Consider the following 19,054-nt stretch of genomic DNA (forward strand, 5'->3'; position numbering starts at 1 on the left):
TCCAGAATTGGATTCTTCTAACCACAGACGCAAGCCTCAGAGGTTGGGGTGCAGTCACTCAAGGGGTGCAGTTTTAAGGAAGATGGTCAAGTCAGAAAAGCATTCTTCCAATAAACATCCTGGAAGTCAGGGCTATCTACTGTACAACGCCCTTCTGCAGACCTCATCTCTTCAGAATCAGGCCATTCAAGTTCAGTCGGACAATGTGACAGCAGTGACTTACATCAACCGACAGGGCGGAACGAAAAGCAGTGCCGCAAAGTTAGAGGTGTCAAGAATTCCCCTCTTCGTGGCATTGTCAGCGATTTTCATTCCGAAAGTAGACAACTCTGAAGCAGATTTTCTCAGACACGACCTGCACCCGGGGGGAATGGGGCCTCCACCAGGAGGTGTTTCAGTGGCTGACGCGTCGGTGGGATTATCCACAAATTGACATGATGGCCTCTCGACTCAACAAGAAGCTCAAGCGGTATTGTTCCAGGTCGAGGGACCCACAAGCTGTAGTGGTCGACGCCCTGACAACTCTGTGGGCCTACCGGCTGGTGTACTTGTTTCCTCAAAAGAATAAAAATGGAAAGAGTACTACAAATTCTCATTGCTCTGGACTGGCCGTGAAGGGCCTGGTATGCGGATGTTCTCGAGATGCCTAAACAGAAAAAATGAGAACTACTTCAACCGTGCTCAGCTTAAAAAAAAGTCCACTTAGATGTCTTAAACGTTCAGGAATATGTCAGTCCGTAAAAAGAGAGGAGGTCGTCTTCTAATCTTTTTTTCTTTAGTTCATTAGGTAGAGGAATTCCCTTTGGATTGATCCAAAGTCCCTCAAAAAGAATATAAGAACAATATCGTGTAGTATGTCCTGGATTTTGGAGTGATTGGTGGTTCTAGATTTTATGGTTAATCACGATAGTTCGTACCGTACTCACATCTAAAAGGAAGAGTTTCCACTCATAAAGGTTTCTTTATGGGCCCAAACTTCTCCTAACCGGATGGAAGAAGGTTCGTTTTCTTTCAATTCCTCCCAAGGTGGTACCCCAATATGAGAGATAATAGGAAGAAGAACGGCCCAATTAATAAATCACAATGGAGTCAATTTTATCAACCCCACTGATAGCCGGAGGAATAAACCAGCATACCATACTCACACTCCAAGTATATTCAATAAACCCGTAAAGGTATCTTTAACCGTAGATAAATAAATGTCAGAATATGAATGGGCAAGCGTACCCCACTTACAGTCTTCAAAAATGGTGTCAAGCCCGTAGCGGTTTCTTTTTCCACTCCCTTCCTAGGAAGTGGAACTCCACTGTCGAGTACTTCCAATCTCGGAATAATAAAACATATATCACGAGTGGAAGTGGATAAAGGAAATTTATTACAATTAAATAGCAGTAAGGCACAATCCTAATGGACAGTCCAGAAGATGTTTACACAGTCAAAAAGATGAGAGAGATCCGGATTACCTCACCTCAATAAATGGTAGTCTGGAAGGTCCGTGGGTAATGTGTAGCCCTCACACCAAGGCGTTTCGACCAGAGGTCTTTGTCAAGGTGTGTAATGAGGGCAACTTTACCTCTATTTATACCCCTAAACAGGAAGTGTTCATACTGTGGGAGGGGTCAGTGCATAATACATCCATGGATGAAAAGATGAATTTAAAAATTAGTGCAGGCATAAAAAATATCTATACATATATAAAACGTCCTTTATATACTCAGGGGACATAATTGAATGTTTAAAAAACTAAAAAAAACCTTAATAGGTTGTGCTGTGCGTTCCACCTGCCGAGGTTGGAACGCACAGCTTCCGCCGGAAATGTGTGTGGATCCGGGACGTATATCCGGAAGCGGCACACGACGTGCGTTCCACTTGATATCAGTGGAACGCACTGCCGCCGGAGAAGACGTCACCAGAAAGTGACGTGTGGCCAATCGTGGCAGGAGGTGGATCGAGGAAGCTTTATAATAAGCGGCGCACGACGTGCGTTCCACTCGATATCAGTGGAACGCACTGCCGCCGGAGATGACGTCTCCAGGAAGCGACGTGTGGCTGGAATTGGATCAGGAGAAGCTTTATGGTAATAGTGGAATGGTTATTATGCGTTCCACTACCCTAATGGAACGCACATGCAACGGAAAAATGGCATAACATAATAAGGAATAATGCATTGTCATTTTCAGTAAATAAAATTCTTAACAGTAAATAAAATTCTTAACATAAAATGCATAATGGCAAATACATACTCAAAATTAAAAAATGTACCAGTATACGGATATAACAATATCGATATCTGTGTAAAAAGGTCAATAATTCGTAAAATCTGTTAGAGGATAAATGGATAATAAAATTATACTATATTATTGTGACCATATTGACATAAGACCAAATGTAGGACAAATATGTACTCAAATAATTCCTCAGCACATAAAAACAATTGTATAATGAATATGCATGAATAATAGAGGGAAGGGAATTACATACAAATGAATAGTAGAAGGAAGGAATAAACATATCAAAAGAGAGTGGGTTACATTTCGGGAGGTGGTCATGTATAGCCTTTTTCATTTTAATGCGGGCCCAAGTCTAATTGTTTTTTTACAGGAACCATTTGATTTCAAAATCGAGGTTCATGCCTCTTGGTTGCAAGGGTCCTCATCTCCGTTCTTGCTAGTCTCTCCTCAATATCTGTACTTCTCCAATTATTTGGAGCTAATTGTATCCCACAGAACAAGGCAATCTCCGAGGGTTTACACATGTGATCCTTTTTAAAGTGTGATGAAATTCCGTGGGTTTCCACTCCCTTTTTAATATTTCTTACAGGTATTCAACGGCCATGGATTTGGGGCGGACCTGGTGCTATGGAAAAGGTACATTGACGATATTTTTTTCATTTGGAAAGGGGATTCTGAAAGCCTGAATGCCTTCTGTGAATATCTCAACAACAATTGCAAGAATATTCAACTAACCTTCGAGATCAGCCAGGAATCTGTCCATTTTTTGGATTTATTAATATTCATCGAAGATAATCTACTGAATACACGTACATATATCAAACCTACAGACTGTAATTCCTACATCCCATCCTCCAGTAACCACCATCCTAATTGGCTCACCTCAGTCCCAAAAAGTCAGTTCCACAGATTACGGAAAAATTGTTCCAAATTGATTGACTACAGGGAACAAGGAAAGAATCTTATAAAACATTTTGAAGGAAAAGGCTATGTCAGGACAAGACTAGAGGAACCTTATCAGGAATATGAAGTCACTGATAGAAACATGATGTTAAAACCTAAAGAACAGCCAGGAACCAAGAAAGATGAAGAAAATAAGATCATGTTCATAACCAAATTCAGCAGCCAATACAAGGAGGTAGAACAAATTATTAAGAAAAACTGGGGCCTATTACTTCAAGACCCCATCATAAAGGAACATCTAACGGAAAAACCACGTTTTGTCTACCGGAAAGCAGACAACATTAGAAAAAAGGTGGTCAGAAGTGTAGTGGAAGCACCAAAAAGTCTTAGAACTATTCGGTCAAAGGGATTCTACAGATGCGGCATGTGTCAAATGTGTAGAAACTGTAAAAGTAAAAATTCCACTATCACCCAGTATACATCCACATCGAATAAGAAAAAATTCGAGATCAAGGACTTTATTACTTGCGACAGCAAAAACGTTGTTTATCTGGTCCAATGTACCTGCAATAAACAATACGTTGGAAGGACCACGCGGAGATTAAAAGAAAGGATGAACGAACATCTTAGAAATATTAAAAAGGGAGTGGAAACCCACGGAATTTCATCACACTTTAAAAAGGATCACATGTGTAAACCCTCGGAGATTGCCTTGTTCTGTGGGATACAATTAGCTCCAAATAATTGGAGAAGTGCAGATATTGAGGAGAGACTAGCAAGAACGGAGATGAGGACCATTTTTAATTTAGGAACCTTGCAACCAAGAGGCATGAACCTTGATTTTGAAATCAAATGGTTCCTGTAAAAAAACAATTAGACTTGGGCCCGCATTAAAATGAAAAAGGCTATACATGACCACCTCCCGAAATGTAACCCACTCTCTTTTGATATGTTTATTCCTTCCTTCTACTATTCATTTGTATGTAATTCCCTTCCCTCTATTATTCATGCATATTCATTATACAATTGTTTTTATGTGCTGAGGAATTATTTGAGTACATATTTGTCCTACATTTGGTCTTATGTCAATATGGTCACAATAATATAGTATAATTTTATTATCCATTTATCCTCTAACAGATTTTACGAATTATTGACCTTTTTACACAGATATCGATATTGTTATATCCGTATACTGGTACAATTTTTAATTTTGAGTATGTATTTGCCATTATGCATTTTATGTTAAGAATTTTATTTACTGTTAAGAATTTTATTTACTGAAAATGACAATGCATTATTCCTTATTATGTTATGCCATTTTTCCGTTGCATGTGCGTTCCATTAGGGTAGTGGAACGCATAATAACCATTCCACTATTACCATAAAGCTTCTCCTGATCTAATTCCAGCCACACGTCGCTTCCTGGAGACGTCATCTCCGGCGGCAGTGCGTTCCACTGATATCGAGTGGAACGCACGTCGTGCGCCGCTTATTACAAAGCTTCCTCGATCCACCTCCTGCCACGATTGGCCACACGTCACTTTCTGGTGACGTCTTCTCCGGCGGCAGTGCGTTCCACTGATATCGAGTGGAACGCACGTCGTGTGCCTCTTCCGGATATACGTCCCGGATCCACACACATTTCTGGCGGAAGCTGTGCGTTCCAACCTTGGCAGGTGGAACGCACAGCACCACCTATTAAGGTTTTTTTAGTTTTTTAAACATTCAATTATGTCCCCTGAGTATATAAAGGACGTTTTATATATGTATAGATATTTTTTATGCCTGCACTAATTTTTAAATTCATCTTTTCATCCATGGATGTATTATGCACTGACCCCTCCCACAGTATGAACACTTCCTGTTTAGGGGTATAAATAGAGGTAAAGTTGCCCTCATTACACACCTTGACAAAGACCTCTGGTCGAAACGCGTTGGTGTGAGGGCTACACATTACTCACGGACCTTCCAGACTACCATTTATTGAGGTGAGGTAATCCGGATCTATCTCATCTTTTTGACTGTGTAAACATCTTCTGGACTGTCCATTAGGATTGTGCCCTACTGCTATTTAATTTTAATAAATTTCCTTTATCCACTTCCACTCGTGATATATGTTTTATTATTCTGAGATTGGAAGTACTCGACAGTGGAGTTCCACTTCCTAGGAAGGGACTGGAAAAAGAAACCGCTACGGGCTTGACACCATTTTTGAAGACTGTAAGTGGGGTACGCTTGCCCATTCATATTCTGACATTTATTTATCTGTTTGAACATGATCTACGGTTAAAGATACCTTTACGGGTTTATTGAATATACTTGGAGTGTGAGTATGGTATGCTGGTTTATTCCTCCGGCTATCAGTGGGGTTGATAAAATTGACTCCATTGTGATTTATTAATTGGGCCGTTCTTCTTCCTATTATCTCTCATATTGGGGTACCACCTTGGGAGGAATTGAAAGAAAACAAACCTTCTTCCATCCGGTTAGGAGAAGTTTGGGCCCATAAAGAAACCTTTATGAGTGGAAACTCTTCCTTTTAGACGTGAGTACGGTACGAACTATCGTGATTAACCATAAAATCTAGAACCACCAATCACTCCAAAATCCAGGACATACTATATGATATTGTTCTTCTATTCTTTTTGAGGGACTTTGGATCAATCCAGAGGGAATTCCTCTACCTAATGAACTAAAGAAAAAAAGATTAGAAGACGACCTCCTCTCTTTTTACGGACTGACATATTCCTGAACGTTTAAGACATCTAAGTGGACTTTTTTTTAAGCTGAGCGCGGTTGAGGTAGTTCTCATTTTTTCTGTTTATGTCTATGTTGTATGGTGTTGGGTGACACCAGGGTTCTACGCAACTGCAGCCGCCGAGAGCGCAGTGGTTGACTATTTCTGTATTTCTTGTGTATTCTCGAGATGCCTCTTCGAGAGGATCTTCTGCAACAGGGCCAGTTTGTTTATCAAGGCTTACCACATCTAAGTTTGACGGCATGGAGGTTGAACGGCTGATTCTAGCCAGGAGAGGGATTCCTGACAAGGTCATACCGACTATGATCCAAGCCAGGAAAGGGGTAACGTCAATACATTACCATCGTATCTGGAAGAAATTTGTCTCTTGGTATGAGAGCAGACAATATTCTACGGTGGAATTTCATCTGGGACGTTTCCTGCGTTTTCTGTAGTTGAAAGTTGATGTGGGCCTACGCCTATGCTCCATAAAAATTCAGATTTCGGCGTTGTCTTTTTTCTTTCAGAAACAATTGGCTTCTCTCCCTGAGGTCCAGACGTTCTTGAAAAGTGTTCTTCATATCCAACCTCCCTTTGTCTCTCCCACGGCATCTTGGTATCTCGATTTGGTTCTGAAATTCCTACAATCGGACTGGTTTGAACCGTTACAGGAGGTAGACGTAAAATATCTCATGTGGAAGACCGTCACGTGGTTCGCTTTGGCAAGGCGCGTGTCGGAGCTGGGGACATTGGGGGTCATTCCGAGTTGTTCGCTCGTTGCCGATTTTCGCAACGGAGCGATTAAGGCAAAAATGCGCATGGTGCGCAGTGCGCATGCGCTAAGTATTTTAGCACAAAACTTAGTAGATTTACTCACGTCCGAACGAAGAATTTTCATCGTTGAAGTGATCGGAGTGTGATTGACAGGAAGTGGGTGTTTCTGGGCGGAAAGTGACCGTTTTCTGGGTGTGTGCGGAAAAACGCAGGCGTGCCAGGAGAAACGGGGGAGTGGCTGGCCGAACGCAGGGCGTGCTTGTGACGTCAAACCAGGAACGAAATGGGCTGAGCTGATCACAGCGTAGGAGTAAGTCTCCAGCTACTCAAAAACTGCTAAGAATTTTCTATTCGCAATTCTGCTAATCTTTCATTTGCAATTCTGCTATGCTAAGATACACTCCCAGAGGGCGGCGGCCTAGCGTGTGCAATGCTGCTAAAATCTGCTAGCGAGGGAATAACTCGGAATGAGGGCCATTGTCTCACAAGAGCCCCTACTTGATTTTCCATGTGTACAGAGCTGAACTCGGGACTCATCAGCAATTCCTTCCTAAGGTGTTGTCGGTATTTCATATCAACCAGCCAATTGTGGCTTCGTTTGTTACTGACACCTCTGCTATTTCAAAGTCTTTGGACATTGGGGGTTATTCCGAGTTGATCGCTCACTAGCAGTTTTTAGCAGCCGTGCAAACGCATTGTTGCCGCCCACCGGCGAGTGTATTTTCGCTTTGCAGAAGTGCGAATGCTTGTGCAGCAGAGCGCCTGCAAAAACATTTTGTGCAAAACAAGACCAGCCCTGGACTTACTCTTCGTGTGCGTTTATTCTAATGTTGGAGGGTTGGCTTTTGACGTCACACACCCGCCCAGCCACGCCTGCGTTTTCCCTGGCACACCTGCGTTTTTCCAAACACTCCCTAAAAACGGTCAGTTGACACCCAGAAACGCCCCCTTCCTGTCTATCTTCTTGCGTTGTCCCGTGCGACTTAAAGCTTCGCTAGAACCTGTGCAAAACCACAAAGCTCTTTGTACCCGTACGCCGCTCGTGCGTATTGCGGTGCATACGCAGAAATGCCTATTTTTAGCATGATCGCTGCGCTGTGAACAACGGCAGCCAGCGATCAACTCGGAATGACCCCCATTGTGAGGGCTTTGAAGGTATATGTAAAGCGAACTGCTCGTCACAGGAAATCGGACCAGCTGTTCATTCTTTATGATGCCAATAAAATTGTGTTTCCTGCGTCTAAGCAGTCAATTGCACGTTGGATCAGGCTCACTATCCAGCATGCTTATTCCATGGCAGGTTTGCCAATTCCAAAATCTGTACAGGCCCACTCTACAAGGTCGGTGGGATCCTCTTGGGCAGCTGCCCGGCAGTTCCCGGCATTAGCTGTAATGCCAATCATCTACTTGGTCAGGTTCGAACATGTTTGCCAAGTTTTACAAGTTCGATACCTTGGCCTCTGAAGACCTTCAGTTTGGTCAATCTGTTCTGCAGGAACCTCAGCACTCTCCCACCCGGTCATGGAGCTTTGGTACTTCCCCATGGTACTAAATGAATTCCCAGTATCCCCTAGGACGTTAGAGAAAATAGGCTTTTAATTACCTACCGGTAAATCCTTTTCCCGTAGTCCGTAGGGGATACTGGGCGCCCGCCTGGTGCTTCGTTCTTCCTGCACTGTCACTTGTTTAAGTACTGTTATTTGTTTCAGCTGTTCCTGTTTTCAAGTTTGGTTAGCATGGCTTTCCTCTTGTGGTTGTGCTGGTTCGAAATCTCACCACTTTCCTTATCTATTTCCTTCTCTCAAAGTGTGTCTGTCTCCTCGGGCACAGTTTCCTACTCACCCCTCTTCTTTCTTCTGGCTCTGTTAGGGGTGGCGGCGTGCTGCGGGAATGTACGCTTGCCGTGGTGGGGCTTGCGAATAGTTCCCTCAGAAGCTAGCATCCCGTCAGCGGGGAACAGGACCATTAATCCTTAGTGGGGTCGAGCCGTTCCCCCCCCCCCCCCAACCCAAGTCCTGTGAAGCAGGCAGTGCCATCCAGTCCTGCCTGAAAAAAACTAACTTTTACAATAAATGCAGAAAACTCTTCAGGAGCTTCCAGAGATGTGACGGACTCCCTCAAGCACATTTTCTAAACGGAGTCTGGTAGGAGGGGCATAGAGGGAGGAGCCAGCACACGTGATCAAGCTTCTATAGTGCCCACGGCTCCAAGTGGACCAGTGTATAGCCCATGATACTAAATGGATTTCCAGTATCCCCTATGGACTAGGAGAAAATGATTTACCGGTAGGTAATTAAAATTCTATTTTTAGCCCCCACCTCAATGCATAGGAACATTCTTGATGTTTTCCTTTCTCTGCAAATTTTCATTTCTTGAATGCAGTTGTTTGAGTGATTTCCCTTCTTTTTGAAGGCTTCATTGTCCTGTACTTTTCAGTGTATTAGAACACAGACTTGGCTGAACCGGTGCCATTTCGAAACAGAGAACTCTCTGGACTTTGCATTATGGTGCTTCCGGACAGCAGATTTCTAAGTGGGCCTTCATGGTGAATCTTCACACCTCCCCCAAATTTACACAGTTTCCATCACTAGAGGAGACTGGTTTTGACAAGAAAGTCTTCCATACTGTATCTCTCACACTAAACATTCCTCCCTGTATTTTTTAATCATTTTAGGAAACTCCTAACGTTTTTGTCCCTCAGTGAGGGAGAGAAATTTAATTTTCACTTACTGCTCAATTTTTTGATTAATACAGTCGCTTCTGTTTCTGCAGCATGTTCTGTTTATTTTTCAACCACCGTGACTGTGTTGTGACTGCAGAGAATTATGACACTGTATTCCTTTACAAACATCTACAAACTCCATTTAATGTTTTTACTATACCTGATCCAACATCAATTGTCTTATATTTGGTGAAAACACCACATTACATTAAATTTTATTTCTCTGACGTCCTAGTGGATGCTGGGAACTCCGTAAGGACCATGGGGAATAGCGGCTCCGCAGGAGACTGGGCACAAAAGTAAAGCTTTAGGACTACCTGGTGTGCACTGGCTCCTCCCCCCATGACCCTCCTCCAAGCCCCAGTTAGATTTTTGTGCCCGAACGAGAAGGTTGCACACTAGGGGCTCTCCTGAGCTGCTTAGTGAAAAGTTTAGTTTTAGGTTTTTTATTTTCAGTGAGACCTGCTGGCAACAGGCTCACTGCATCGAGGGACTAAGGGGAGAAGAAGCGAACTCACCTGCGTGCAGAGTGGATTGGGCTTCTTAGGCTACTGGACACCATTAGCTCCAGAGGGATCGAACACAGGCCCAGCCATGGAGTCCGGTCCCAGAGCCGCGCCGCCGGCCCCCTTACAGAGTTCCGGAAAATCGGCGGCAGAAGACATCCTGTCTTCACCAAGGTAGCGCACAGCACTGCAGCTGTGCGCCATTGTTTCTCAGCACACTTCACACTTCGGTCACTGAGGGTGCAGGGCGCTAGGGGGGGGCGCCCTGAGCAGCAATAAAAACACCTTGGCTGGCGAAAATACATCACATATAGCCCCCAGGGCTATATGGATGAATTTTAACCCCTGCCAGATTACACTGAAAAACGGGAGAAAAGGCCGCCGAGAAGGGGGCGGAGCCTATCTCCTCAGCACACTGGCGCCATTTTCCCTCACAACTCCGTTGGAGGGAAGCTCCCTGGCTCTCCCCTGCAGTCACTACACTACAGAAAGTGTTAAAAAAGAGAGGGGGGCACTAATTAGGCGCAGTATAAACAATACAGCAGCTATAAGGGGAAAAACACTTATATAAGGTTATCCCTGTATATATATATAGCGCTCTGGTGTGTGCTGGCAAACTCTCCCTCTGTCTCCCCAAAGGGCTAGTGGGGTCCTGTCCTCTATCAGAGCATTCCCTGTGTGTGTGCTGTGTGTCGGTACGTTTGTGTCGACATGTATGAGGAGGAAAATGATTTGGAGGCGGAGCAAATTGCCTGTAATAGGGATGTCACCCCCTAGGGGGTCGACACCTGAGTGGATGAACTGTTGGAAGGAATTACATGACAGTGTCAGCTCTTTACAAAAGACAGTGATTGACATGAGACAGCCGGCTACTCAGCTTGTGCCTGTCCAGACGTCTCATAGGCCGTCAGGGGCTCTAAAGCGCCCGTTACCTCAGATGGCAAATACAGATGCCGACACGGATACTGACTCCAGTGTCGACGGTGAAGAGACAAATATGACTTCCAGTAGGGCCACACGTTACATGATTGAGGCAATGAAAAATGTTTTACACATTTCTGATAATACGAGTACCACCAATAGGGGTATTATGTTCGGTGAGGAAAAACTACCTGTAGTTTTCCTGAATCTGAGAAATTAAATGAGGCATGTGATGAAGCGTGGGTTTCCCCCGATAAAAAACTGATAATTTCTAAACAGTTATTAGCATTATATCCTTTCCCGCCAGAGGTTAGGGTGCGTTGGGAAACACCCCCTAGGGTGGATAAAGCGCTCACACGCTTGTCAAAACAGGGGCTCTCCTGAGATGGCCGCCCTTAAGGATCCTGCTGATAGAAAGCAGGAGGGTATCCTAAAATGTATTTACACAACATACTGGTGTCATACTGCGACCAGCAATCGCCTCAGCCTGGATGTGCAGTGCTGGGTTGGCATGGTCGGATTCCCTGACTGAAAATATTGATACCCTAGATAGGGACAGTATATCATTGCCTATAGAGCATTTAAAAGATGCATTTCTATATATGTGTGATGCACAGCGGGATATTTGCCGACTGGCATCAAGAGTAAGTGCGCTGTCCATTTCTGCCAGAAGAGGGTTATGGACACGACAGTGGTCAGGTGATGCGGATTCCAAATGGCAGATGGAAGTATTGCCTTATAAAGGGGAGGAGTTATTTGGGGTCGGTCTTTCAGACCTGGTGGCCACGGCAACAGCTGGGAAATCCACGTTTTTACCCCAGGTCACCTCTCAACAGAAGAATAAACACTAAAAAGGGGAGAGCTTGATTAAATTTGCATAATGAATTGAACGCACATACCTATAAAAGAAATTCTCAACAGAAGAAGACGCCGTATTATCAGGCGCAGTCCTTTCGTTCCCATAAGGGCAAGTGGGCAAAAGGTTCCTCATTTCTGCCCCGTGACAGAGGGAGAGGAAAAAGGCTGCAGAAATCAGCCAGTTCCCAGGAACAGAAGCCCTTTCCCGCCTCTGCCAAGCCCTCAGCATGACGCTGGGGCTTTACAAGCAGACAGGGAGGCAGTTTTGGAAGCCATTCACAAGCTATATTCCCAGCAGGTGATAATCAAGGTACCCCTCCTGCAACAGGGAAAGGGGTATTATTCCACACTGTTGTGGTACCGAAGCCGGACGGCTCGGTGAGACCGATTTTAAATCTAAAATCTTCGAACACTTACATACAGAGGTTCAAATTCAAGAGAAGGGGACTACATGGTGTCTCTGGACATCAAGGATGCTTACCTTCATGTCCCAATTTACCCTTCTCACCAAGGGTACCTCAGGTTTGTGGTACAGAACTGTCACTATCAGTTTCAGACGCTGCCGTTGGATGGTCCACGGCACCCCGGGTCTTTACCAAGGTAATGGCCGAAATGATGATACTCCTTCGAAGGAAGGGAGTTTTAGTTATCCCTTACTTGGACGATCTCCTGATAAGGGTAAGATCCAGGGAACAGTTGGAGGTCGGTGTAGCACTATCTCAGGTAGTGTTGCGACAGCACGGTTGGATTCTCAATATTCCAAAATCGCAGCTGGTTCCGACGACTCGTCTTCTGTTCCTAGGGATGATTCTGGACACAGTCCAGAAAAAGGTGTTTCTCCCGGAGGAGAAAGCCAGGGAGTTATCCGAGCTAGTCAGGAACCTCCTAAAACCGAGCCAAGTCTCAGTGCATCAATGCACAAGGGTTCTGGGAAAAATGATGGCTTCCTACGAAGCAAGCCCATTCGGCAGATTCCACGCAAGAACTTTCCAGTGGGACCTGCTGGACAAATGGTCGGGGTTGCATCTTCAGATGCATCAGCGGATAACCCGGTCACCAAGGACAAGGGTGTCCCTCCTGTGGTGGTTGCAGAGTGCTCATCTTCTAGAGGGCCGCAGATTCGGCATTCAGGACTGGGTCCTGGTGACCACGGATGCCAGCCTGCGAGGCTGGGGAGCAGTCACACAGGGAAGAAATTTCCAGGGCTTATGGTCAAGCCTGGAGACATCACTTCACATAAATATCCTGGTGCTAAGAGCCATTTACAATGCTCTAAGCTTAGCAAGACCTCTGCTTCAAGGTCAGCCGGGTTGATCCAGTCGGACAACATCACGGCAGTCACCCACGTAAACAGACAGGGTGGCACAAGAAGCAGTCAATGGCAGAAGCTGCAAGGATTCTTCGCTGGGCGGAAAATCATGTGATAGCACTGTCAGCAGTATTCATTCCGGGAGTGGACAACTGGGAAGCAGACTTCCTCAGCAGACACGACCTCCACCCGGGAGAATGGGGACTTCACCCAGAAGTCTTCCACATGATTATAAACCGTTGGGAAAAACCAAAGGTGGACATGATGGCGTCCCGCCTCAACAAAAAACTCGACAGGTATTGCGCCAGGTCAAGGGACCCTCAGGCAATAGCTGTAGACGCTCTGGTAACACCGTGGGTGTACCAGTCAGTGTATGTGTTCCCTCCTCTGCCTCTCATACCCAAGGTACTGAGAATTATAAGATGGAGAGGAGTAAGCACTATATTCGTGGCTCCGGATTGGCCAAGAAGGACTTGGTACCCGGAACTTCAAGAGAGGCTCACGGAGGATCCGTGGCCTCTACCTCTAAGAAGGGACCTGCTCCAGCAAGGACCCTGTCTGTTCCAAGACTTACCGCGGCTGCGTTTGACGGCATGGCGATTGAACGCCGGATCCTGAAGGAAAAAGGCATTCCGGATGAAGTCATCCCTATCCTGATCAAAGCCAGGAAGGATGTAACCGCAAAACATTATCACCGCATTTGGCGAAAATATGTTGCGTGGTGCGAGGCCAGTAAGGCCCGACGGAGGAATTTCAACTGGGTCGATTCCTACATTTCCTGCAAACAGGAGTGTCTATGGGCCTGAAATTGGGGTCCATTAAGGTTAAAATTTCGGCCCTGTCAATTTTCTTCCAGAAAGAACTAGCTTCAGTCCCTGAAGTGCAGACGTTTGTAAAAGGGGTACTGCATACACAGCCTCCTTTTGTGCCTCCAGTGGCACCTTGGGATCTCAATGTAGTTTTTGGGTTCCAAAAGTCACATTGGTTTGAACCACTTAAAGATGTTGGCCCTGGCCTGGGCCAGGCGCGTGTCAGAATTGGCGGCTTATTCTGTAAAAGCCCTTATCTGATTTTCCATACGGACAGGGCGGAATTGAGGACTCGTCCTCGGTTTCTCCCTAAGGTGTTTTCAGCGTTTCACCTGAACCAACCTATTGTGGTGCCTGCGGCTACTAGGGACTTGGAGGACTCCAAGTTGCTAGACGTTGTCAGGGCCCTGAAAATATATGTTTCCAGGACGGCTGGAGTCAGAAAATCTGACTCGCTGTTTATCCTGTATGCACCCAACAAGCTGGGTGCTCCTGCTTCTAAGCAGACTATTGCTCGTTGGATATGTAGTACAATTCAGCTTGCACATTCTGTGGCAGGCCTGCCACAGCCAAAAATCTGTAAAAGCCCATTCCACACGGAAAGTGGGCTCCTCTTGGGCGGCTGCCCGAGGGGTCTCAGCTTTACAACTTTGCCGAGCAGCTACTTGGTCAGGGGCAAACACGTTTGCTAAATTCTACAAATTTGATACCCTGGCTGAGGAGGACCTGGAGTTCTCTCATTCGGTGCTGCAGAGTCATCCGCACTCTCCCGCCCGTTTGGGAGCTTTGGTATAATCCCCATGGTCCTTACGGAGTTCCCAGCATCCACTAGGACGTCCGAGAAAATAAGAATTTACTTACCGATAATTCTATTTCTCGTAATCCGTAGTGGATGCTGGGCGCCCATCCCAAGTGCGGATTGTCTGCAATACTTGTACATAGTTATTGTTAACTAAATCGGGTTATTGTTGTAGTGAGCCATCTTTTCTAGAGGCTCCTCTGTTATCATACTGTTAACTGGGTTCAGATCACAAGTTATACGGTGTGATTGGTGTGGCTGGTATGAGTCTTACCCGGGATTCAAAATCCTTCCTTATTGTGTACGCTCGTCCGGGCACAGTATCCTAACTGAGGCTTGGAGGAGGGTCATGGGGGGAGGAGCCAGTGCACACCAGGTAGTCCTAAAGCTTTACTTTTGTGCCCAGTCTCCTGCGGAGCCGCTATTCCCCATGGTCCTTACGGAGTTCCCAGCATCCACTACGGACTACGAGAAATAGAATTATCGGTAAGTAAATTCTTATTTTTTTTAAAAAAAGCCATAGTCACAAGTTCACCAAAGAACACTATGGCTTCTGTTTCATGTACCAGTATTGTGGAGCTATGGCTCATGTGCAATGTACTAATAAGTGCTTTTTTCATTTTGGTGGGGTGGGTGGATTTTTCTTGGTGGAGGATGTATTAATAAGATGTGGTCAATACTTTATGTAAAAGTGTTGTTTATATAACAAAGTGGTTAATCAAATCAAAACTGAACATTTTCATGTCACATAATTTTTCAATAAAATAAGTATCTGTTATTTTGTCTACTATATGATAAATTCTCACACAATTGAAAGTGGTTTTCTGAATTACTGCTAGGCCATTCTATCATGCATTTCATAGTGTTTAAGTGCAAGTTGTTATTTTCACATCTGTATATGTGCAATGATCTACAGCAGCCAGGAATTAATATAATTCAATTTAGAACAATTTGCACAGTAAAAACAGGTTTATAGTGATTGTAATACTGTATATAACCAAATATTTTTTTTATACCATATACTGCTTTAGGTCTGATGTGATGAGTTGTAATATTAATTAATGAATCTTAGTAAGACTATAATTCATGTTGTATATTATGTATTTCAGCAACATTGGAGAAAGCGAGGAAAAAAACACCGCTAATAATAGTTAACTCAGCTGAAAAAAACACATTTGTTGTACCAAACAAAAAAGAAGGCACAAATTGCACAAAACAAACTAGCTTTCAGAAGGTAGGTTTCATTTTCAAGCTGCATTCGGTAAATCGCATTCGGTAACATGCATTCAGTAAGATGCATGTTACCGCATGCAGACTGTAAAATGCATTTAGTAATGTGCAAGACGGTAAGATGCATTCAATAATCTGCAGTTAGTAAGCCACATTCCGTAAAATGCATTCAGTAAATTGCGTTCAGTAAGCCGCATTCTGTAAAATGAATTCAGTAAGTTGTATTCAGGGGGGTCATTCCGAGTTGTTCGCTCACTAGCAGTTTTTAGCAGCCGTGCAAACGCTATGCCGCCTCCCACTGGAAGTGTATTTTAGCTTAGCAGAAGTGCGAACGAAAGGATCGCAGAGCAGCGGCAAACTTTTTTTGTGCAGTTTTAGAGTAGCTCAATACCTACTCAGCGCTTGCGATCACTTCAGACTGTTCAGTTCCTGTTTTGACATCACGAACACATCCTGCGTTCGCCCAGCCACGCCTGCATTTTTCCTGGCACACTTGCGTTTTACCAAACACTCCCTGAAAACGGTCAGTTGACACCCAGAAACGCCCTCTTCCTGTCAATCACTCTGCGGCCAGCAGTGTGACTGAAAAGCTTTGCTAGACCCTGTGTGAAACTACATCGTTCGCTGCAATTGTACGACGTGCGTGCGCATTGCGCTGCATACGCATGCGCAGAAGTGCCATTTTTTGGCCTCATCGCTGCAGAGTGAACTAATGCAGCTAGCGATCAACTCGGAATGACCCCCTCAGTAAGATGCATTTAGTAAGCCGCATTCAGTAAAGTTTTGTTTCTCCTTCAGGGTCCACCGTAGTATCCACAGGATATACATTGGGTTGTAGGTGGTGTCAGAGGATCGGGCACCAAATGGTTAAAGCTTTTGGGGCTTCCAGCACGCATCGGACCAGCCTTCTCATAACCCCGCCTTGTTGCCCAGGGAAATCAGTTTTTCGTGTGGTGCGGTAGGAACCGGACCACTGTAGAAACGGTGTGGCTGTTTCCAGCCACAATCTTTTTGTTTTGTAAAACTTTTATTATTTTATATATTTTTTCTTTTTTGTAGTGACTTTAATATGCGTCTTAAACGCATTAACAAAGTCGCTCCAACAGCTTCCCGCCGATGTCTCAACAACAGTTACCCTCGTGTATACACTGGTGTTACAGTGGGTGCCAGCTGGATGAACTAGCAGGTCCACGCTGACGATCACAGGGTACCGGAGAGAAGGTAAGGCGTCTCTTCCGCTTGCGTTTTGAGACGCATGTAATGCAGTCTTACTGTCTCGGGTTGGAGACTACCAGACAGTCGCTGACACGGTCGTCCACCTTGGGTGAACCAGCGCAAGACCTCAGGGATCACAGGCTCCGGGGATACATTTGGAGGCCGCAGAATCCAGAGGTGGATGTCAGCAGTGGGGAGTAAAGGCTCTCCCCTGGTCGCCTCTCCCCCTAGTTCATGGCGAGTTTCCCAACATCAACTGCATTTACCCACTTTCGCTTGAGACACAATGAGACTTAGTACACTGATAGAGTAGCTATGTGGCTGTGTTCACTGGAGCGTCTCTTACTGATAACCGTTTTTTAGCGGTTTTATCGAGTTGAGTAAGCCGTGTTCTAGTCTTCCTGTATCCCTTTCTCCAAAGGCAGGTGATACTGCACTGATCTCCTACCTACCTCTGTGGTATTGCGTAGTTGAATAAAGTGTATAATGCAAGTGAATGACAGTATACAATTATTGCTGTATTATTCGCTGTGCGTCTGTATACGTTAGTCTCCCTTTATCCCGCTCACTGTAGTGAGGTTATACAGTAATGATTTCGACTTAACTTAGAGTATGTGTAGTTGAATATATGCTCATTTGCAAATGTATATTAATGCCATTTTCTTTTGTGATGTTTGCTAGTGCTGTTGTCTGACTTAAAACTATCTTATTGTCAGTCTCTTTCTATCACTTTTTTTCATACCCTCAATGAAGGTGCAAACAGGGTAGGATCTGACTGTACCTAACTTTGAATATACATAGGTGAAGGCTGTCAATGTATTATTACACTAAAGGATAAATAATACTGTTGCCATGTCCTCAAAAGGCAAGGGTAACGATACAGCACCTGCACCAATATTAACATTATGTTTGTCCTGTAAAGCAGGGTTAACTTCAAACTTGTTGATCTACACAGGTTCTGTCGAGTATAGCGGAATGCTTGGCTCTTCCGGCTTTATCTCCAGATATGGGCTACCCACAAAACCCTTCTGCATTCATGCAACAACCCCCATGGATGAATGTTCTCTCACATTCAGTCCAAGATTTGTATCAGACCTCGACTGCCTTTCAGGAGTTGTTACAGGCAAACAGGCCCAGAAATTTGAAAACAGATAGACAGAGGGCGCTACCCTCACAATTTATACCGTTTTCAGAATCCGAGGGTACTTCAGATGATGAAGCTGAATCCTCTATTTCTGAGTCTACTTCATGAGAAGAGGAGCACCATACTTCAGTGGATATACTCGAGTTAATTAATGCGGTAAAATCCATATTGTCAGTGAAAGATGTAGTAGAGCCTGTACAAAAAATCTAAGGTTCCAATCTTCCGAACATCCAAAAACAGTAAAAGCTGGATTTCCAAACTCAGATCAGTTGATGGAAATTATGCAGGAAGCATGGGTAACACCCAGTAAGAAATGTAAGTTGCCTAAGAAATTGGTCTCTTATTATCTCCTCCAGCCTGTGGACTGTGTTAAAAGGGAAGTATCTCCCAGGGTAGATGCTCACGTAGCGCAACTAGTGCGCAAATATATATTACCTCTGCCTTCAACATCATTTAATAGTGCAACAAGTACAAGGACAGCTATGGTCACAGCATGGGTGGCTAAAACTGTATCAAGCTGGGCGGAAGCATTTGGAGTATGATTACTCAGTTCAGGGAATAAGAGAACAATTATCCCATATAGCTAATATAAAGCAAGCAGCTGCCTATATGGAAGAAGCAGCCCTAGATATGGGTATATTAGCTTTTCAGGCTTCAGCTTCCTCAGTAGCAGCTCATAGAGCAGTTTGGTTGCGTTCATGGCTGATACGGAGTCCAAAAAGGTATTAGAATCTCTACCTTTTATTGGAGATATTTTGTTTGGAACAGAATTGGACAACATTCTAACATCTGAGACAAACTCTAAAAAGAAGGGTTTCCCTCAACATCAACACCTAGATTTCCTACTTTTAGGTCCTTTTGGCCACAAGCTAAAGCAAAGGGAAAGGCTTATG

General features: G+C 44.5%; 1 protein-coding gene across 9 annotated transcripts in view; it reads left to right on the plus strand.

The window, feature by feature from the left end:
* Positions 1–19,054, plus strand: part of SYCP2 (synaptonemal complex protein 2) — a 1,046,702-nt gene that overhangs the window by 479,897 nt on the left and 547,751 nt on the right. For all 9 annotated transcript variants that reach the window (XM_063959338.1, XM_063959341.1, XM_063959339.1 and 6 more), the window contains one exon: positions 15,682–15,806. In XM_063959338.1, the coding sequence (XP_063815408.1) occupies positions 15,682–15,806 (125 nt within the window). The remainder of the gene's footprint in view (positions 1–15,681; positions 15,807–19,054) is intronic.

Source organism: Pseudophryne corroboree, chromosome 3 (genome assembly GCF_028390025.1).
Source record: "Pseudophryne corroboree isolate aPseCor3 chromosome 3, aPseCor3.hap2, whole genome shotgun sequence".
Lineage (NCBI taxonomy): Eukaryota > Metazoa > Chordata > Amphibia > Anura > Myobatrachidae > Pseudophryne > Pseudophryne corroboree.